General features: G+C 41.9%; 2 protein-coding genes across 2 annotated transcripts in view; one reads left to right on the top strand and one right to left on the bottom strand.

The window, feature by feature from the left end:
• LOC124718973 (unconventional myosin-Ia) overlaps window positions 1-21,050 on the bottom strand; it is a 784,983-nt gene extending 763,933 nt beyond the window's left edge. Inside the window, 1 exon segment of the mRNA XM_047244645.1 lies at window positions 20,890-21,050. The gene's annotated coding sequence lies outside the window, so the exon portion shown is untranslated.
• Window positions 21,051-21,274: 224 nt separating this feature from the next.
• Window positions 21,275-23,449, top strand: part of LOC124718972 (WD repeat-containing protein 61) — a 43,796-nt gene continuing 41,621 nt past the window's right edge. The window contains exons 1-3 of the mRNA XM_047244644.1: window positions 21,275-21,425; window positions 22,425-22,546; window positions 22,644-22,807. Coding sequence (XP_047100600.1) covers window positions 21,423-21,425; window positions 22,425-22,546; window positions 22,644-22,807 — 289 coding nt within the window. The 5' untranslated portion in view covers window positions 21,275-21,422. The remainder of the gene's footprint in view (window positions 21,426-22,424; window positions 22,547-22,643; window positions 22,808-23,449) is intronic.

Below are 23,449 nucleotides of genomic sequence, written 5' to 3'. Positions count from 1 at the left end.
ATGGTGTTCGGTTAGACAACGAGGGACCCAGCGGGAACAAACCTTTGAATATCCCAACTGGTGAACAATTGTGACAGCACTACCAACAGAGATGTCAAGTTGAGCACTGAGTTGTTTGATGGTGATCCGTCGATCATCTCGAACGAGTGTGTTCGCACGCTCCGCCATTGCAGGAGTCACAGCTGTGCACGGCCGGCCCGCACGCGGGAGATCGGACAGTCTTGCTTGACCTTGCGGCGATGATGACACATGCTTTGCCCAACGACTCACCGTGCTTTTGTCCACTGCCAGATCACCGTAGACATTCTGCAAGCGCCTATGAATATCTGAGATGCCCTGGTTTTCCGCCAAAAGAAACTCGATCACTGCCCGTTGTTTGCAACGCCCATCTGTTACAGACGCCGTTTTAACAGCTCCGTACAGCGCTGCCACCTGTCGGAAGTCAATGAAACCATACGAGACGAAGCGGGAATGTTTGAAAATATTCCACAAGAAATTTCCGGTTTTTTCAACCAAAATTGGCCGAGAAAAAAAATGTGTTGCATTACTTATTGAACTGCCCTCGTATAAAAGGACAGTGCATTAGCGGGGCTGTCATTTGTACTCAGATGATTCATGTGGAAAGGTTTTCGACGTGTTTATGGCCGTATGACGAGAATTAACAGACTTCGAACGCGGAATGGTAGTTAGAGGTAGACACATGGGACATTCCGTTTCGGAAATCGTTAGGAATTTAATATTCCGTTATCCACAGTATCAAGAGTATGCCGAGAATATCAAATGTCAGGCATGACCTCTCGTCACAGGCAACGCAGTGGCCGGTGGCCTTCACTTAACGGCCAAGAGCAACACCGTTTTTCGTATAATTGTCAGTGCTAACAGACAAGCAACACTGCGTGAAATGAACACAAAAACATATGTGGGACGTACGACGAACGTATCCGTTCGCACGGTGCGGCGAAATTTGGCATTAATGGGCTATAGGAGCATATGACCGATGTGAGTGCCTTTGTTAAGAGCACGACATCACCGGCAGCGCCTCCCTGGACTCGTGACCATATCAGATGGACACTACACGCCTGGAAAACTGTGGCCAGATCAGATGAGTCTGGATTTTCAGTTGGTAAGAATTGATGGTATGGTTCGAGTGTGGTGGAGACCCTACGAAGCCATTAACCCAAGTTGTCAACAGGGCACTGTGCAAACTGGTGGTGGTTCCATAATAGTGTATGCTGTGTTTACATGCAACAGACTGGGCCCTCCGGTACAAGTAAACTGATCATTGACTGGAAATGGTGATGTTCGGCTACCTGGAGAACATTTGCAGCCATTCATGGATCTCATGTTCCCAAATAACGATGGACCTTTTATGGATGACAATGCGCCATGTCACCGGACCACAGTTGTTCACGACTGGTTTGGAGAACATTTGGCCATCCAGATCGCCTGACATGAATTCCATCGAATATTTATGAGGCGTCATGGAGAAGTCAGGTCGTGCACAAAATTTTGCACCAGCAACACTTTCGCAATTATGGACAGGTATAGAGCCAGCACGGCGCAGTATTTCTGCAGGGGACTTTTCCAACGACTTGTTGAGTCCATGTGACGTCGAGTTGCTGTAGTACGCAGGTTAAAAGGAGGTCTGAAACGATATTAGGGGGTATCCGCTGACTCTCTAACATAATACATCGTGTCAAGTAAAGTAACACGATACATTATGTCATTCGCATAACATGACATACGCCATCATATCATCGAACATGGCATTCGTCATGTAGTGCCATGTGACACAACGTGTCATAAAAGTTTAGGATGCACGCATCCCTACCCTGGGATCCTTTCTGTTATAGATGTACCGCCGCCCTCGGATACTTTCTGTGTAGACGCATCACAGTCCCTGGAAGCACATAACTTTGTGTCTGTCTGTTCTTAAACCCCTCACCATACATGTAACAGGGGTGGGTCTAAGAGAGCTCACTGCATTGGGGAAATAGGGTTAACTCGAAAAAAAAAAAAAGGCCTAATACGTCAAGATATTTTGATTTAAATGTCTTTGAAGATGTCAGATAAGTTGAAAAGTTAGTTCCCTTAGGTTACATCCGTAACTCTACCCAAGACATATTCGCCTTTTTTGTGGTATGATACGAGCATATTTCACTGTGTAAGTTTATATTTAAATAAATGAACAATTATTTTTTAATTAAAATTCATTGGCGCTCTGTCTGTCCTCCACTGGTTTGCAGCCATCACCGATCATTCTGTTTCGGTACACACTGTCCGGCCGCGGTGGCCGAGCGGTTCTAGGCGCTTCAGTCCGGGACCGCGCTGCTACGGTCGCAGTTTCGAATACTGCCTCGGGCATGGATGTGTGTGATGTCCTTAGATTAGTTAGGTTTAAATAGTTTTAAGTCTAGGGCACTGATAAGTTCCGTAGTGCTTAGAGCCATTTGAAACATGTGGTAGCCACTGAGGCGATGTGGAGGAAAAAAAAAATTATACGAGGGCAAGTCAATTATTATCCGCAATTTAGTTATATTTTTGTTTATTTTGGTACTACTGTCGTTTTACGTTGATGACGCATGCTTTGGTTATTTGTTGTTATATCTTTGCAATTTTCAAGCTGCTAGCATGGAGGTATAAGGATGGGAGATGGCACTATGGCCGTCTGCTGTACGTCTGTTTGAAGCCGGTGAGCCGCCATGTTTGATTGGTCAAAACAGTGACAGAGCTCTTGTTAGAATTGCGTGTTCTTCATATTTAACGTTATGTCTGCGAAAAAATTTCAGATGATGAGTGTTACAATGTTTACATGCATAACACAACGTCAGAATAGCTTTTTCAGGTGTTTTCGTTTTGTTTTTAATGCGTTTTTGCCCCAGCAATACAACTGATTTGGTCTCGTTAACTTAAGTGTTTCTTTTGGATACGAACTTCGAATGATGAAAAATAACAGTGTACAAAGCTCTTTTCAAACTCAAATCACCTTTTACTGTATTTGTGTCGATGTAAACTGAAAGGAGAACCCGAAAGCTATGCTAGTTTACATACCGGATGATATTTCTTACTCGTTTACACACTTATACAAAATTTCATTTGTAAATACAAACATCGTTTGTACTTTGTCAAGAAAAATAAGCATATGAACCCACAGAGCCCTACGAGCTTCATTGATCGGAAATCTGAAATAAAATAAGAAGAAAACAGTTTCACAAAACGTAAACAAGGCCGCACATCTAACGAATATAAAGGACAATATTTTACGAACGGGGCTACTTACGCATGGAACGTGATTCCTTTTAACTTGGTAGCACTATTCCAACGGTTAGTATACCCGTAAACAACGCAAACCGGCATTTTAAAATGAAAAAACCTTCAGCAGCTCTAGACAGTAGCACAATCGGAAACGAGTCTTCTGACCAAACTGCAATGGCGGAGTTCGGTTTCTGTCGGCTTCAAGTTTGTGACATCATGGCATCTCCCCTCCTTCTACCTCCATGGCTGCTAGGTTAGTTTCGTTATCGCTGCCGTGCCGTTAATCATGGCTGCTCCGATGTCTATTTGCACCAAAGAAGAGCAACGTTCAGTGATCCGTTTTTTTGTGGTCAGGAGGCGTATCAGGGGCCGAAATGCCTCGAAGACTTTCGGTACAGTACGGTAACAGTGTTCTGCCACAACGCAGTGTCTACGAATGGATTGAAAAATTCCGAAATGGTCGCACAAGGGTTAAGCACGATGATGAAGCCGGACGACCGTTTACCGCCACAAATGAAGAAACCATTGAGCTTTCACGTGAAATGATTGTCTTAGACAGACGATTAACTATTGACGAAGTGGCACATCGTCTGCAAATTAGTCACGGTTCTGCCTACGAAATCATCCACAACAGACTTGGGTTTCTTAAAGTTTGAGCAAGATGAGTCCCAAAACAACTCACACAGTTGCATAAACAAACGCGCTTGGACGTCTGCAATCTTGGATCGCCATGGTAATGAAGGGGACAACTTCTTAGACAGGATCATTACTGGTGACGAAACATGGATCCATCATTACGAGCCGGTGAGTAAAGAGCAGAGCATGGAATGGAAATATCAAAATTCGCCGAGCAAGAAAAAGTTCAAGACCCAAACGTCCGCAGAAAAACCGATGCTTACGGTTTTTCGGGACGCACAAGGTCCAGTACTGGAACATTATGGGGAAAGGGGCACAACAATAAACAGTGTACGTTAAAATGAGATGCTTATTGCCAAGCTAAAGCCTGCAATTCGAAGCAAACGCCGAGGATTGGTGTCAAAAGGCGTTGTGTTGTTGCACGACAATGCCCGTCCGCACACTACTGCCCACACTGCTGAAACGCTCCAGAAACTCAAATTTGAAGTACTGGGTCTCCTCCATATAGGCCAGATCTTACCCCTTCTGATTATCACTTGTTCGGTCCACTCAAACAGCCAGTAAGGGGCCGTCGATTTGCCTCGGACGAAGCAGTGAAAGAAGCGGTGCATTCCGGGCTCGCAGCTCTACCGAGAACCTTCTTTTATGAGGGCATCAGGAAGCTTGTACGACGATGGACCAAGTGCGTTGAAACGCAAGGAGACTGTCGAAAATGATGTTCTTGTAAATTTCCTGTTTGATTACAATAAAATTTTATAGCTACGACTACATTGCGGATAATAATTGACTTACTCTCGTATAAGAAGTATTTTTAAAAAAATTGTTTAGTGACGTAATGACTTACTTTTTAAGAATATACTGTCACTTCTTCAAAAATGCTTCAGATGGCTCTGAGCACTATGAGACTTAACATCTGAAGTCATCAGCCCCCTAGACTTAGAACTACTTAAACCTAACTAACCTAAGGACAACACACACATCCATGCCCAAGCAGGATTCGAACCTGCGACCGTAGCAGCAGCGCGGTTCCGGACTGAAGCACATACTGTCACTTGTCGTAAGTATTTTTTGCGAGAAATATTTGTCATCATTTGTTAATTTTCTTTGAATTACTTTAATTACTATAGTTTTCTAATATTAACCATTTCTTAGACACAGTGTACCGCAACGAATTTGATTTGAGGGACTTTTTTATCCAGTTTATGATTTCTTCCATTTCTCATCTCATTGAGTGTTTCGGCATTCTGATTCAGACAAATATAGCATAAACATGGACGAATAACTGAACTAAAAGATACCTTCTGGCGCTTAATAAAGAGCAAATTTCGAAAAGACTGACACTGACGACAGGCGGTAAAACAATGCAGTCAACAGTAATCATCTAACAACGGTGAAACTATCGAATGTTCCCGTTCAGAACTAACTGCGCCGGTCTGTTTCATTCGGTTGCCCCCACACACTGGTTTCACTCGAAAGAATGAATGAATAATTCAACTGATACGTAAAACTACAACCGAGAGATTGTTCAGAGATACCTGTTGAATATTTTAGCGTAAAGGACCCAAGGTGTGAGGTTGCCAGACTAAATTGACAAAATTATCGAATATTGATTGGCAAAAGGATCTGCTAAGCTGAAGGGTGAACACAATAAAACAACAAGTAAGCATTAAAAATTATATTATTGCTAGTTATAGCTTTCAAAAAATTTTTGTTACCTTTACATTTTAGATAAAACTGTTTGCAAGTTGCCATCTTCAGGTTTCTTCTGTTTTTACCACATTGAGATTCAATTGTTTTCTGCATCAGACCATAAATGATTAATGTGGCTAAAAACTCTTTCCACACAGTATTTGCCGCGTGGAAGCACCATTATTATTTTAATAATTTGGTGATTTACAGGAGATAAGCAAAATAATACGAACACCTGTAATTACTTGGGAGTGGTTTATTAACAAGGGGTTGGACCCCCATTTGGCCATAATACAGCTGCAATTCTTCTTGGAATACTGGCATATAACGATTGTATAGTCTCCAGTGAAATGTTATGCCACTCTTCAGTCAGAACCTAACTTCTGCAGTGACGAGGGAGGCGGAAATATTCTCCGGAGTCTTTGCTCCAATACAGCACACAAGAATTCGATGATGTTCAAGTACAGGGACTGTGCTGGCCACGGAAGACGCTACAGTTCAGTTGCATGTTCCTCATACCCCGATTGTACTGGCTGTATGATGGGTGCAGTATCATCCTGAAGTACGGCATCACTGTTGGGGAACAACATTTGAATCATGGGGTGCACCTGATCACCTAATATGACATATAATCGTTGGATGTAACACGGCCTTTGAGAATAATGATGGGACCAGCAGAATACCATGATATGGCTGCCCACACGATCACACTTCTGCCTCCATACTCAACAGTTAGAATCAAGCAATCAGGATTGTAGGATTCTTTCGGCCCAATGTTGGAAATAACGAAAACATTGACGTGTCGGACCATATGACGTATTTCCACTGATCAGCCATACATGATTTACGAGGTACGACAATAAAGTAATGAGACTGGTGTGAAAAAAAAAAGTTGCTTACCACTTTAGTCAAGTTTAGTGTTGTCTCCTTCAGAGTAGCTCCCTTCTGATTGCACTCACTTTTTCCAGCGCTTCTGCCATTGATGGTAAATTTCTGGAACTCTTCCTCTGTAATATCCTCAAAGAGCCTCATCACATCTTTTTGGACATCTTGTGTTGTTTGAAAATGGTGGCCCTTGACCACCGTTTTGACTCTTGGAAATAAAAATCGTCGCACGGAGCGATATCTGGTGAATAACGTGGCTGTGGTAATACTGAAATTCGTTTTGAGGTTAAAAATTGCTGTACTGACAGAGATTTTTGGGGACCATTTTTGCACAAATCTTTCTCATACTAAGATCTTCAGTTATTATTAGACGAACCGTTTCTCGATTGATGTTCAGTTCTTCTGCAATCATTTTCACGGATAATCATCGATCAGATCGCACGAGTTCACGCACCCTGGCCAAGTTGACATCCGTCCGTGAGGTTGGTGGTCGTCCACTGCGGTCTTCATCTTCAACACTCGTTCTGCCTTCACTAAACATTTTATGCCAACGAAAAACTTGAGCTCTTGACATAACTTCTTCTCCAAACGCCTTCTGAAGCTTACCGTAAGTTATCGTCGCGTTTTCACCCAATTTAGCGCAAAAGGAAACGGCATACCATTGCGCAATATTATGCGGTTCCATTTCCGTGACGAGAGACACAAACACGTGTTAACTTTTTACAGCACAACTCATGACAGCAGTTGCATCGATGTGCCGCTTGAACTAGAAGCAGCATATAGACCAAGGTCAAAGATATTGTGCCTACGCAAGCCTGCAGGGTTGCCACATCTTGCAAAGAAAATCAGTCTCATTACCTTATTGTCGCACCTTGTATGCTCCTGACATCATGTTTTACGCTTCTTTGCGTTTGTTGTCGTCACTAATGATTTCGACATAGCAGCTCGTCCACGAATATTCGCTTTATGGAGTTCTCGGCAACAGCGTTGATAGATACAGAGTCTCGAAGAAGGCTGTAGAGCTCTGCAGTCACTTTAGCTGCCGTAGTTTTGCGTTGTTTTGGCACAATTTGTGTTACCGTACGACGATCTCTGTCGTTTAGTTTTGATTTGCGCTCACTATTACGTTTAGACGATGATGTCTTTCCATGTTTTGTGTAGGCTGTCAGGACCTTGAAACAGTTGGCCTTGAAGCATACAACAAGTTTGCTGTCTTGGTTACTGATGTTCCAGCTAATCAGGCCCCCCACAATCTTGCTCTGTTTGGTCTTTCATTGCACGTCGACATCGGCCTCTGAATGCAAATACGAAACAACCTGCACCGATGCCTAGTCCGTACTGAACACCCAGAGTCCAGTGCAACACGCGCCTTACCTGCGTTGTTGACTGTCAAACACAAACATCTCGTTTCTACCACTGTTCGCCTGCCGGAGTGGCCGTGCAGTTCAAGGCGGTACAGTCTGGAACCGAGCGACCGCTACGGTCGCAGGTTCGAATCCTGCCTCAGGCATGGATGTGTGTGATGTCCTTAGGTTTCTTAGGTTTAATTAGTTCTAAGTTCTAGGCGACTGATGACCTCAGCAGTTAAGTCGCATAGTGCTCAGAGCCATTTTCTACTACTGTTCACATTATTTTGCCTATCCCCGGTAAATTAATTTACTTTACTTTATATGTGGCAAGGGCCTTATCGACCATACGCCTGGTCTATGAGCCTCTTCCAGTTCTGCCTGTCCAATGCGCTGTTTGTCCAGTTGCTGTTGCTGTTCACGCTAGTTGTGTCCTCCCGAATTTTATCCCGCCATCTGATTCTGGTTCTCCCTCTTCCTCTCGATCCATCTATTGTTCTGCTGAATGTCATTCTAGGTAGTCTATTCTCCGTCATTCTTGCTATGTGGCCTGCCCAATTCAACCTTCTCCTCTTGAACACTTCAACTATGTTACGGTGTTTGTACAGCGCTCTTAATTCTTCATTTCTTCTTATTCTCCATTCCATATTATTTTCGTCGTATACAGGACCAGAAATTTTTCTTAGTACTTTTCTTTCGAATATTAACAGTTTTTCATCTTTCTTTCTAAATACTGATGTTTCACATCCATATAACATCACAGGTATAATGGTCGATTGATATAAGCGGTTCTCTGGCTCGTGATGACTGGGTGTTGTGTGACGTCCTTAGGTTAGTTAGGTTTAAGTGGTTCTAAGTTCTAGGGGACTGATGACCATATACGTTAAGTCCCATAGTGCTCAGAGCCACTTGAACTTGATATAATCGGATTTTGAAGTTACTGCTAAGTGATCTTTTTCTTAGAATTTTGATGAAACTAAAAAGTGTCTTCTTTGCTGTTGATAAACGGGCATCTATTTCCATATCTATTCTGTTGTTATTACTAGAAAGACTTCCTAGGTACTTGGAGCGGTCAACAGTCTTGAAATTGAATCCATCTACAGTCAGAGGTGCATCTTTTCTGGTTTTCTTACTTATGGGCAAGTATTCTGTATTTTCTCCATTAACATGTAATCCTGTTTTCTCAGCAATTTTGTAGTAATTTTGCACCATTCTGATTAATTCTCTTTTGGAACTACTTATTAGTGCTACATCATCTGCATAGGCAAGTCACATCCTGTAGCTGGATCCCTTATGGACTGGTTTTAGAAAATTCTCTATCGATCTTCTCTAGAACAAAGTTAAATAAAATAGGTGAAATGGCATCCCCTTGTTTCAGTCCAGTGTACACCTTAAAATCTTCAGTTTCTCCTACCGGTGACTTTATGCGACAAAGTTTCATCTATACACATTTTACCTAATTTGATTACTTTTGATGGTATTTTAAATTCCTTCATTATATTTAGGAGTTTCTGTCGGTGTATGATATCATAGGCCTTTTTAAAATCTAGGAATAATATGTGGACATCCCCTGTAAATGGAATACTAAAAATACCGAACCGCTCATAGACTACGTTTATATGTGACACGTCTTCCGAAAGACGAAAATCGAATTTCAGAAACCGTTTTCCGCTGTCCTGTTTACATGTTAAGGTCTGAAGTGAATTTGTTAACCCAGTTAAATATGGTGCCTGAGAAACAGCTGTCAGTTTCTGATTTATTCAGCACAGGCGCTCTTTCTCTCCAATTAGCCGCGGCGTAAACAGATTCACCCTAATATTTCAACTTATCTTTCACTGTACAAAAAGCCACTGCGTCCACATCAGCCGATTTTTTTTTTAAACAAGACGAAACCTGAAAGTCTATGTACGCTCCAAAACCGGCTGCGCTTACATGCGACTGAAAATCGATTGCGGGGTTGGAAAACCAGCAACCAGACGCGGATTTCTAGATTCAATTTTAAAGTGTTTACATGACCACCCGGAATCGGTATTGGGAAATCGGTTTGCGAGATCTGGTTTTGGAAGCCGCATATAAACGGGTCGATACTTTGGCACTGGCCTCAAACACCGAACTGTTCGATAAAAAACCGAACACCTGGCAACCCAGGCGGCAGTCTCGTCACTGATTCGTTGCATTTCTTCTGGTGTCTTGTGCCACTTAGCTTCGCAACTCTGTTGAACTTAGAACAGTGCGCAACCAGGGCCGGTTTAAGGCCCAAGCGACACGCGCTGCCGCTTTTTGAATCCAGATATACGGGGATGCAGGTTAAGATTGTTAAAAAAAATTGAATTGCATAGCTTGGTTGTGTGGTGTAACTGAGATGGTAAAAGCATTCACATGCAATACGTCGTGGGTTCGAATCTCGTCACGTGTAGTAATTTTTTTTTTAATTTTTATCGAATTGGATTTGATCATCATTTTTATTCAATTAATTCATTTACATTTATTTTTTCATTTCTTTTCCTTTCTAACATTATTATAATCACCGTATGAACTATTTCCAATTGTTTCATATTTCTATATATCATTCTTTTCCCAGTCGGAATTTGTGCGAATATGAATTTAATTATACTTGACTGTTACAATATTCAATTATTTGAAAATTCCTATCAGCCAAAAAATAGAAGACCAAATAAACTATTTACATTGCATGTATATTTGTGTGAAAAATGTAGTTTTCGTTACAAGATGAGATTTTTTTGGATGATAATCGACATACAAACATTTAAAATATGAGCTAAATACCTATTTCAATATGGAGAAAATTACGCAGATGAAGATTTTAATGAAAGGAGGGTTTATAAACAAAACTAAATTCAAACAAAATGAGGAATAGATACACGCAATAATGTGGACGAAAAAACAGGGTGATGAAACAAAAGAAATTAAATCGAAATAATATATAAAATTAATTAAAAACACATGAACAAAGATTTCAAGTGGAAAAAGAATGACAGGAAGAAAAATAAGAGCAAATGAAGAAGTTGAACTTACGATTAATATGATGTGACAAAGGGATAGAGATAAAAAATTGCATGTAAATCAATTGATTGAATAATAGTGATGAGGAATGTCATTTCGATAAGGATTTAAAAGTAGAAAAATTACTGCGCCTCGCGAGATCCGATACCACAACCTCCTGCATGTGAGGCTACTCTTTTTCTACGCTCTTTAGTATCACACAAAATTCTGATTTTCTTTCCCTTAATTACTCGCAAATGAGGGCCCACCAGGGTGAATGGCTGCAGTGTGTGACACCTGGGATCTTCCAGAATGAGATTTTCACTCTGCAGCGGAGTGTGCGCTGCTGTGAAACTTCCTGGAAGATTAAAACTGCGTGCCGGACCGAGACTCGAACTCTGTACCTTTGCCTTCCGCGGGAAAGTTCTCTACCATTTGAGCTACCCAAGCACTACTCACGTCCCGTCCTCATAGCCTTACATCTGCCAGGCAAAGGTCCCGAGTCTCGGTCCGGCACACAGTTTTAGTCTGCCAGGAAGTTTCAAATGGCTCTGAGCACTATGGGACTCAACTGCTGTGGTCATTAGTCCCCTAGAACGAAGAACTACTTAAACCTAACTAACCGAAGGACATCACACACACCCATGCCCGAGGCAGGATTCGAACCTGCGACCGTAGCAGCAGCGCGGCTCCGGACTGGAGCGCCTAGAACCGCACGGCCACCGCGGCCGGCCAGGAAGTTTCACCTGGGATCTTAACTTACATAATCGTATAGATGGTTTCAAAAAGTGGATCCCACGGCTGGGGTCCTCTCATTGTCAGTAGCGAAAACTGACAGAGTGAAATTTATCCCTCGCACATATGGATACCGGATTAGCGGGAGCGCCGGATTGTTGAGAGTGTCTAAAATTTAGTGTAAACACATAAAGATTGTACTTTATCAAATCAAAGTATACGAGGGTAATCCCAAAAGTAAGGTCTCGTATTTCTTTATAAATTCATAGACCTGTTTATTTCTGCAATGGTTTACATCAGTTTACAGCTTGAACATTTAGCTATTTTTCGACATAATCACCATTTCTGTCGATGCATTTTTGTAGACGCTGTGGCAGTTTTTGTATGCCCATGTCATACCAGCTCGCCGCCATGCTGTTTAGAAACTCATGAACCTCACATCGTCGTCGGAGCTGAATCGCTTTCCGGCCAAATGTTCTTTTAACTTAGGGAACAGGTGAAAGTCACTGGGCGCCTAGTCAGGACTACAGGGTGGGTGGGTGATTATGTTCCACTGAAACTGTTGTAGGGCAGCAACGGTTTGCCGAGCTATGTGTGGGCGAGCGTTGTCATGGAGAATGTGTACGCCCTTGCTCAACATTCGTCTTCTCAGGTTCTGAATTGCCCATTTGAGTTTTTTCAGAGTCTCACAGTACCCGTCAACGTTAATTGTGTTCCCAGCGATTCAGCTCCGACGACGAGGTGAAAGAAGAGGTTCGTAACTTTCTGAACAGAATGGCGGCGAGCTGGTATGGCATGGGCATACAAAAACTGCCACAGCGTCTACGAAAATGCATCGACAGAAATAGTGATTGTGTCGAAAAAAAGCTAAATGTTCAAGCTGTAAACTGATGTAAACCATTGTAAAAATAAACAGGTCTATGTACTTAAAAAGAAATAGGATACCTAACTTTTGGGATTATCCTCGTACAAATGTGGTGTGTGCTCTCATCTGATGACTTCGTTTGGAATCATCGTTTCTGTACGCAAGAGCGCTGATATAACGTCCCCAAACAGTGAGTGCGTTCTCGTCAGGAGTCGGGAGTGGTTGGTTGGTTTATTTGGGGAAGGGGACCAAACAGCGAGGTCATTGGTCCCGTAGGATTTGGAAAGGATGGGGAAGGAAGTCCGTCGTGCCCTTTCAAAAGAACCATCCTACAATTTGCCTGAAGCCATTTAGGGAAATCACGGAAAATCTAAATCAGGTTGGCCGGACGCGGGTTTGAACCATCGTCCTCCCGAATACGAGTCCAGTGTGCTGACCACTACGCCATCTCGCCCAGTGTCTCTGCAGGGCACAACTGCAAATTTGTATTTCTTGAGTGCGTTGTGGAGTCCGAAGGATAGATTTTGTTTCTGAATGACTCGGACAGGAAACCCATATAAACTGGAGAGCTGCTCAATGAGGCCACACAACGGACTGAAAACGGAGAAAGCAAAGAAAGGTTGCCGTTGCTCTTGGTACGAAGAAGTTCAAATGGTTCAAATGGCTCTAAGCACTATGGGACTTAACATATGAGGTCATCTGTGCCCTAGACTTAGAACTACTTAAACCTAACTACACGACTGGCCACTAAAATTGCTACAACAATAAGAAATGCAGATGATAAACGGATATTCATTGGACAAATATATTATACTAGAACTGACATGTAATTACATATTCACGCAATTTGGGTGCATAGATCCTGAGATATCAGTACCCAGAAAAACCACCTCTGGCCGTAATAACGCCTGGGCATTGAGTCAAACAGATCTTGGATGGCGTGTACAGGTACAGCTGCCCATGCAGCTTCAATACGATACTACAGTTCATCAAGAGCAGTGACTGGCGTATTGTGACGAGCCAGTTGCTCGGCCACCATTGACCAGACGTTTTCAATTGGTGAGAGATCTGGAGAATGTGTTGGCCAGGGCAGCAGTCGAACATTTTCTGTATCCAGAAAGGCCCGTACCGGACATGCAACACGCGGTTGTGCATTATCCTACTGAAATGTAGGGTTTCGCGGGGATCGAATGAAGGGTAGAGCCACGGGTCGTAACACATCTGAAACGTAATGTCCACTGTGCAAAGGGCCGTCAATGCCAACAAGAGGTGACCGAGACGTGTAACCAATGGCACCCCTTACCACCACTCCGGGTGATACGCCAGTATGGCGATGACGAATACACGCTTCCAATGTGCGTTCACCGCGATGTCGCCAAACACGGATGCGACCATCATGATGCTGTAAACAGAACGAACCTGTACTCATCCGAAAAAATGACGTTTTGCCATTCGTACACCCAGGTTCGTCGTTGAGTACACCATCGCAGGCGCAGCGTCAAGGGTAATCACAGCCATGGTCTGCGAGGTGATAGTCCATGCCGCTGCAAACGTCGTCGAACTGTCGGTGCAGATGGTTGTTGTCTTGCAAACGTCCCCATGTGTTGACTCAGGGATCGAGACGTGGCTGCACGATCCGTTACAGCCATGGGGATAAGATGCCGTTCATCTCGACTGCTAGTGATACGAGGCCGTTGGGGACCAGCACGGCGTTCCGTATTACCCTCCTGAACGCACCGATTCCATATTCTGCTAACAGTCATTGGATCACGACCAACGCGAGCAGCAATGTCGCGATACGATAAACCGCAATCGCGATAGGCTACACTACGACCTTTATCAAAGTCGGAAACGTGATGGTACGCATTTCTCCTCCTTACACGAGGCATCACAACAGCCTTTCACCAGGCAACGCCGGTCAACTGCTGTTTGTGTATGAGAAATCAGTTGGAAACTTTCCTCATGTCAGCGCGTTGTAGGTGTCGCCACCGGCGCAAACCTTGTGTGAATGCTCTGAAGAGCTAATCATTTGCATATCACATCATCTTCTTCCCGTCGGTCAAATTTCGCGTCTGTAGCACGTCATCTTCGTGGTGTAGCAATTTTAATGGCCAGTAGTGTAACTTAAGGACGTCACACACATCCATGCCCGAGGCAGAATTCGAACCTGCGACCGTAGCAGCAGCGCGATTCCGGACTGAAGTGCCTAGAACCGCTCGGCCACCGCGGCCGGCTACGAAGGAGTCTACTTTAATGAAAATACTGAAACTGTGGGCAGAGAATATAGATTTTGGCGTGTAGAGAGGACTGGATCCAGTGCATTAAATGTGGGAGACGGTGGCTCGAAAAGTGCTCTTCATTTGAGGGTGATATTGCGTTCATTTGTGACATTTGCTAAATGTGCACTCTTTGGGCATGTTGTGCGTACTCTCAAGTGCAGGTGACCGAAAGAGTGCGCATTTCTCGTTTTTTGCATTTTTGAAAAGTTCAGTAAAAGTACGGCCTCTCTGCAGCTGTAGTTTTCTGAACATGTAGATTTTGTGTTAACAAATACAAACCTACAATGATTTTGTTTTCCTATTGATAATAACGTAGATATTTATGGTTACTTCTTACGTCTACATCTACGTGATTACTCCGCTACTTACAATAAAGTGCCTGGCAGAGGGTTCAATGAACCACCTTCAAGCTGTCTCTACCGTTTCACTCTCGAACGGCGCGCGGGGAAAACGAGCACTTAAATGTTTCTGTGCGAGCCCTATTTTCTCTTATTTTATCGTAACGATCATTTCTCCCTATGTAGGTGGGTGCCAACAGAATGTTTTCGCAATCGGAGGAGAAAACGCGATTAAAATTTCATGAGAAGATCCCATCGCAACCAAAAACGCCTTTGTTCTAATGATTGCCACTCCAATTCACGTATCATGTCTGTGCCACTATCTCCCCTATTTCGCGATAGTACTGAACTGCTCACTCTTAGGTATGGTTCCTCTACGAGTAAAATATTATTAACCTTAGGGGCTTGTGATTAATAAATTACAATTGCTCTCCACAGCAAAATACCGACAGCTTTGCAATGCTCAGCGACGAGGAATAAACAGTTTACGGACACACAATCACGTGCCCTTGTGAGTTGTGATGCCTCCCTCCCCTCCTTCAGTGTTGCCACATACAACAGTCCCGAAATCAAGAGATAGAAACTCGAAAATGTAGAAAAAGGAGATAGCAACAGATACTGGATAACCTACCCTCCATGCTAATACTTCACCATTGTTGCTGTTGTTGTTGTGGTCTTCAGTCCTGAGACTGGTCTGATGCAGCTCTCCATGCTACTCTATCCTGTGCGAGCTGCTTCATCTCCCAGTAACAACTGCAACCTAAATCCTTCTGAATCTGCTTAGTGTATTCATCTCTTGGTCTCCCTCTACGATTTTTACCCTCCACGCTGCCCTCCAATACTGAATTGGTGATCCCTTGATGCCTCAGAACATGTCCTACCAACCGATCCCTTCTACTTGTCAAGTTGTGCCACAAATTTCTCTTCTCCCCAATCCTGTTCAATACCTCCTCATTAGTTACGTGATCTACCCACCTTATCTTCAGCATTCTTCTGTAGCACCAAATTTCAAAAGCTTCTATTCTCTTCTTGCCCAAACTATTTATCGTCCATGTTTCACTTCCATACATGGCTACACTCCATACAAATACTTTTAGAAACGACTTCCTGACATTTAAATCTATACTCGATGTTAACAAATTTCTCTTCTTCAGAAACGCTTTCCTTCCCATTGACAGTTTACATTTTATATCCTCTCTACTTCGACCATCATCAGTTATTTTGCTCCCCAAATAGCAAAACTCCTTTACTACTTTAAGTGTCTCATTTCCTAATCTAATTCCCTCAGCATCACCCGACTTAATTCGACTACATTCCATTATCCTCGTTTTACTTTTGTTGATGTTCATCTTATATCCTCCTTTCAAGACACTATCCATTCCGTTCAAGTGCTTTTCCAAGTCCTTTGCTGTCTCTGACAGATTTACAATGTCATCGGCGAACCTCAAAGTTTTCATTTCTTCTCCATGGATTTTAATACCTACTCCGAATTTTTCTTTCGTTTCCTTATACGTTAAAAAATATAAAACATATATAAAATTCACACCAAATTAGGAAATTATTACTACAGTGGTTTCGCAAACAACGTATCTAAAATTATCGCCCGTTTTACTACGCTGTAACCGACACTTAAATTAACTTCACTTTCCCACTCACTTTTGAGTATTACTTATTTTTTCCTATCTCTGGGGTGCACTCATTTCTGCGTTTAACTTTAACGAAAACAGTAACTGTAGTGTTGGAAATGTACACCACGTAGTACTAACAGCTACCGGCACGGTAACTCAGCGTGGTCGGTCAGCGGGTTAGCTACCCTCTGTAATAAAAAAAACTATTAGATCAACGACGAATAGAAACGGGTGTCTTGCGACGTCCGCCCCTAGCAGATACAACGAACGAAAACGAACAAAATGAGATTAAAAAAACAGCGAACTGAAGCACCTTAACTTCATCATTGAAATGTAGTAAACTAATAATTATTGTCAATGTGATCCGCTATAACCGATTACATTATTTACGTTTTCAAACCCTTCTCTCATATCATTCCAGTAACTCAAGTCAGTTGATACCAAGTGAAACATCTTACCATCACCATTACTCTACAACGCTTCGACACCATAGATTTGCAAGCATGTCAGTCACCGTTACCCACGTTTTTCACACATACGAGAAAACAGACACCATGCGAACAGCTTCATTTTCTTGAAATGAGTAACAAAGAGGCTACTGCAGGCTTAATTTGCCAGCATTATATGGAAATAAATGACAGACATTTCCATCTGAGAACGTTATGAGTCTTTTGACTGTACTTTAAGAATCTGTTCAGCTTCTCGCAGCCACACATAGGGTGGGTTATCGTTGCCTAGGCATAAACGGATAAACAGAGGTTTTAAATAGTATCCATGCGAAAAAAAACCAGAGAGAAGTCTCTGGGGTAAGGAATTCACAGAAGGTAGTCCAAAACGTAACTAGTATCCCAGGAAATAAAGAGTTAGTCAGCTGGTGTACCAACATTCGCCAAAATTACTTCGAAGGAACAGACACGAACGTGAGCGAAAAAGCAGGAGACTTTCGGTTTTATTTGCTTTTTAGCAGTAGATTTTTTTAAAGCAGGAAATCTATTGCAGAACAGTAGATCTGACAACACTGTCTACCTTCCCCACAGCATAGCCAACAATGACTTCTAAACAATGTCGCAGCATCGCTACATTCCAGACCAGTGTTGAGCTGGGCTCCAACCGTGCAACTGCATCGCGCGAATACTCTGTTCTACTACGTCCGCTCAGGGGGACTTTTGTGAAATTACTGTGTCGTTACTGTCGTCGTGACGGTGTACCAACAAACGAAAATATGGTCGAAAAGCAAAATTTCTGGCGCATTTTATCGAAAAGAAAAGCTGAGGAAAGGAAGGAGATGAAACAGAAACTAACGCTAAGAAAGTGTTTTTACGCCGCCTTCTACAAGAGCGGAAAATCTTGTAAAGTTGTTCAAAGTTCTCCAAACAGAAGAACTGTGAACTTAGGTGGTGACCTCCATACAGTTACAACTGTTTCTTCAAGAGCTGAACCAATGCTGACAAAGGTAAGAGCTTAATTTAGTTGCTTGTTTTGAAACCTTCTTCCTTGCCTAACAAAAATGTACGAATTTTATATGAGAAACGGTACGGTATTTTTGTTAGTATAATTCTTTGTCAGTACAGTCGTCAGGCAGGCTTGTATTCAAAGAAAAAAACGTATCTCGTAATGACGACACGCTAGAGAGTAGATGGGACTATGTGGTTCGCAACTTGCAATCCTCCATACTAACCAGCCCTAACAGCTTTGTGAATGTATTGCACCCTGGCGTCTGCCTAAATTTCCGTAAGTACCGAGTGCAAATCTGTGTTGCGTCATTGAAAGTGCGGATTTCCTTCTACACCATGTGCATATTTTAATGTTTCGTGAAGTTAAATTAAACATTTATCTGAAAATTTTGTTACCAAGAGCCCAAGGAAAGGCAATCAATTGGAAAGCGGGAGGCGCCGAATAATACGTCTATCGTGTTGAAAAACTCGAACCGCTCCTAGTCAGCAAGAAAAAACGCATCCTGTGAGATTGCTGACGATTTTCGGATATACCTGAGCTGCTGAAAATAATGCCTCCGTTTTTTGTGTGAAAACTCGAAGCTTTTTAAATAAAAGGTACGTTATTAACGTTCTACATCTTTATTCTTCGTGTCTATGTATTTTCAGCCCTCTATCACTAGAGGGCTCCGAATTGTATCGTGCGTACAGTAACTACTTGGACGCATGAGAATCAGCGTGCTGTAATTGAGATTCGAAGTCGAAGAGTTCTTGCACACATCGAACACCCTTTCCTTCAGCACGATACTGCCAGACCATACACTGATAGCTGTGACATCTGCTACAATCGGATGCGTCGAGTTCATTGTCACGAGGACTTCACTTTGATGGCGATGAATCAGTACAAATAAAGTTATGGTTGTGGCTCCGTCAACAAAATCAATCATTCTACAGTGACGGTTCAAGGAACTGGTTTCTTGTTGGAAGAAATGTGATCGTCCCAAGGGTGAGCGATGAGAAACAAATACGTAGAATGTTAATAATGTTTATTTTGTTAAAAAAGATTTGAGAGCTACCGCTTAAAAAATTTGGAGGCATTACATTTCAGCACGTCTTCGGATACCTACGAAAACTGCAATTACATACGATAATTCAAATGCATTCCGCGTCTTCGTCGTCCACTGCTTCGAAAAAATACCATCCATCATGAGGAAAGTACGCTACCTTGGCAGAAAGAAGTTACCGTTTTTGCCGCGCAGGGTATTCTTAAATTGTGATGCAGTGATAGCGTTGGTATCGTGTCAGATTAACGCTAGAAATCAATTGAGGTTTTTATATATAAACAACTAGATGATTCGTCTTGCACAGTCAGCAAGCGAAGAAGAACGCAGGAATACTTTTATCGTCTCAAATAGAAGAATAAGCTGTTCATCATCTTGTAAACAACTTACGAAAGTTCGATAGCTTGCTCGCAACCATGACGCTGGTGCAACGTCTCACCCAAAAATAAAACGATAAAATCAAAAATACTCCTTGGACCGGTTATTTTCTGAACTTGAAAAATGTTCAATAATCATACGCTATCTGAATTCTAGATACGTAGGAGGGGATTGAACGGAAAGCTCCAAGTGCGCAACCGACGTACAACACACGCGGTAATTACGAACTTGTTCGAGCGTCATCGTAAACAACATACAGCATTGGATTCATGTAGATTTGTGTAACTATTATGGTGTAAGGACGTATAAGCAACTATTTCTCAGGCAAAACTTAAGTACGGTAACTTAAGCATCGACGTCAGCTGGACATAAACGATTTATCGGTGTGTACACTATAATGTCTTAGCTGTGCTCCCTTATTTAGCCATTCTTTTCTTGTGCCTTTTGGAAAAGGACGTGCTGCTATCAAGCAAAACTCAATGTATTCAGCGTCAGTTTATAAGTAAAAGTAGTAAGAAAGTCACATGCGACGAAACCTGAAGCAGTAGAAAGCAGCAGCACAAATACCGTATGACTACCCACCGGCAGCAGAAACCATACGAACGCTACCAACAGATAATTCCACTCGTTTCCATCACTTGCTGAGGAGTACAGGTATACCACGTTTCTGAGCCATGTTCCACTATTCTACCCAAAAAGCAACATTTAGTCAGATTTACCTCAAATTCCAATACCGGTATATACTTTTTACGAACGAATGGCCACCTTGTCATTCAAATTCCTTGCTGCTATTAATCGAACCCACGGCATCATATACTAAGCAAACAGCGGAAGTATATACGTGAAATAGTGACTTGCAGAGTTTAATGCTGCTACATTAGTTATAAAATAAATTAACAATTTTGAGTTTATTTGCGTTCTGACTTTCATGAGGTGATGTATCTAGAGCGCTCAATCTCTTTACAACTTTTTACGAGATGATTATTAATCAAACCCTAAATCAACTACTGTAAAAATCACAAATTTTTGTAAAATGGCTACGAACTGTAAGTATAGTCTGGGAGTGCTACATAGCCGCAGTTGCTTTCAGATGATTTAGTCCGTATGTCTTCCCACTGAAGTCGTACAACATTTGGCGTGGGGCTTATTAGGCCAAAGTTCGATTTAGGTTAGCGATTATCGCAGCTTTTACTTTTCGTCGTTTACAGAAGTACATTGCAAGACTCCACAGTCTATACACTACAAAGCTGTATGAAAGGCAGCGATAATAAACAAATATCAAGCGTAACTACACTGTTTCGATATATGAACATCAAGACCTGTCACTAGCAGAAAGGATTATCGTCGTCTGCACTCACCTGAATACTGTCCGGTTTCCTAAGAATTCAGGATACCGGTACATTCCATATTCATAACAAATACAAAATAGTCATATTTAATTGTTCATGTCGCATATTTGTCACAACACTGTACATATATTACATATTTTAGCTTCAAATATTCCAGGAATAAACTTCTAACATCCTTAACATGACGCCGGCCATGTTGGACTGAGGAAACATTTGAATGTCAGCGCCATCCCGCGGTAGGACCGCCAAACCAAGGGGAGTAGTACAAATGTCAATAAATTTTTTGTAAATGTTTACTTTCTGGTAAATAAAGCACTGCATTGTTTCATATTAGTTGCACAATCGTAAACTCATAGTTTACTGCCACTTAATTTTTCAAGATTTCATTCACTTTTTCTTTTTCTGTTTGTTATGTTGGCATTTGTGAGGTCTGTACCACACACATGTGTAAATCTTTGGTATGCGGGCGTGGGATTCGGAAAAGAAGTGAGAAGTCGATGTAATATAGTGATTTTTTATGGTATTTGACAGCTACAAAAAATATGGTCAGTACTTATAATGATAAGACAAGACCTTACTGAAAACACTTTCTTTTAGTTTGTAGTTCCATTTGGGTTATGAAGTATGTCTTTCACGCATATCGTGATCGCACATTCAATTTGTTAATCGCATTCATTTACTCAGCCATTGTGCCGCATATATGTACAATAAGTAGAAGGTTGTATTAAGTGCTGAATATTCGTATTTACGTCTCTGTAGTGCACTTTCCCGAGATGCCGGCTGTTGCCGGTTTCGGGAGAGATACGAAGACCTTTTTTCTCCCTAAATCCCGTGAAACATGTTTCACGAACCACGCTCAACAATATTTCTGATGCGCGTTCGTAATATTTGCAATTTATCTCCACTTGCTCCATGTTTGCGATGTGATAGTCTTAAGATGGAGTCTCTTCATTACATTGATGAATGTACCAAATTGCAGTAGTGAAAGGCTATGAGGAAACGTTAAAATTTATGTTACTATATAATTAAAACTGAGCGTGTTATTATGCTGTAGAAAACAGGAGCGAAACTGGTTGTGGTGCAACAGTAGTGGTAGTTAATTGTCTGCAAGGTCATTAATATACAAAATGAATAGCAGATGTTCCCATTTCCCTGGGGCACACCCAATGTTGCTTCTACATCTGTTGATGACTCTTCACCAACGATAAGTTGTTGTGTCCTCCCTACCAACAGTAGTGCGCCAAGTTTTAAAAGCAGAAATAGCTGTGGTTGTGGCAAATACCATATTATCTGCACCAGTAAATAAAGCTTTTTCAACTCTGAAAGTAAGGATGAAGTCAGATAATTTTTTAAATTCTTGTTGACAGGTCACAAAGTAAGAAATTATGTACTTATTACTAGCATCCTAGGAGAACTGTTTAGATCTTAAAATGCCTTAGCCATTTGATCTAGAACTCATTAATTTCTGAACTATATTAGTCCTTTCTGCCAACGAAATTAGCATTTAGTTGTTTTGAAAATTCAAGTGCCATTTCTTTCCCCAGCACTCTCTTCAAGTGAGGTTGGACAATGCACATGATGACAGTGTCTGGAGCTGTGCCTGGGGAAGACTTAAAAAGAAAAAAGATGACGAAAACTCGGAAAATGCTGGGGGTGACAACTCGAGGTATGTGTTCTACATTTAGAATATTCTCATATTGATGCAATGTTGTAGAAACGTGCATTTTACTTGAGTCAGTTTGCATATTTTTGTTTCTTTTTAGGGATTCCTTGACTACTGAAGAACCAACTGATTACATTGTAACTGGTGGTGTTGATGACCTTGTAAAGGTTTGGCAGTTCAGAGATGACCAATTGAAGTTAAAACACAAACTGGAAGGTCATTCCCTTGGTGTTGTGTGTGTTGACATCAGTTCGGATGGAACAAGTAGGTTATCAAAATGAACACTCTAATATCAAAATTATATATCTCCTGTGTCACATGTGAAATCTAGAAGGAAGACTTTGTGCATTGCGGAGAGATTTACTGTTAAAATTCTGGAAGCTTATGTTGTAAAAACAGTCTGGTAACTTATTGCTGTCCACCACGTTCATCTCACAGAATTACCAGAGCAAGGAAACAGAGCTCATGTGGTAGGTTAGTGACAGTCATTTTCCAACATGACATTAGCAAATGGCAATGGGGAAGAAGACATAAGTAGTACCACAAGGACCCTCAACTTCCCTCTGCAGGCTGTCCCTAAATTATAGTAGAGTTGCTAATAATTCCACTATCGAGTGCCATCACTACGAAATGATCATGTGCAACTATATATGTAGTGAAGTTGGGGGGAATTGTTCGTTATTGGAGTTGAATACAGATCTACATCTACATGGTTACTCTGCAATTCACTCTTTAGTGCCTGGTAGAGGGTTCATTGAACCATTTTCATACTACTTCTCTTCCATTCCACTCTCAAATGGCGCACGGGGAAAAAGGAACACCTAAATCTTTCCGTTTGAGCTCTGATTTCTCTTATTTTATTATGATGATCATGTCTCCCTATGTAGATGCGTGTCAACAAAATAT

Source organism: Schistocerca piceifrons, chromosome 10, assembly GCF_021461385.2.
Source record: "Schistocerca piceifrons isolate TAMUIC-IGC-003096 chromosome 10, iqSchPice1.1, whole genome shotgun sequence".
In the NCBI taxonomy this organism is placed as follows: domain Eukaryota; kingdom Metazoa; phylum Arthropoda; class Insecta; order Orthoptera; family Acrididae; genus Schistocerca; species Schistocerca piceifrons.
Note: the sequence above shows the minus strand (reverse complement) of the source record. Positions and strands in the feature narration are given on the sequence as shown.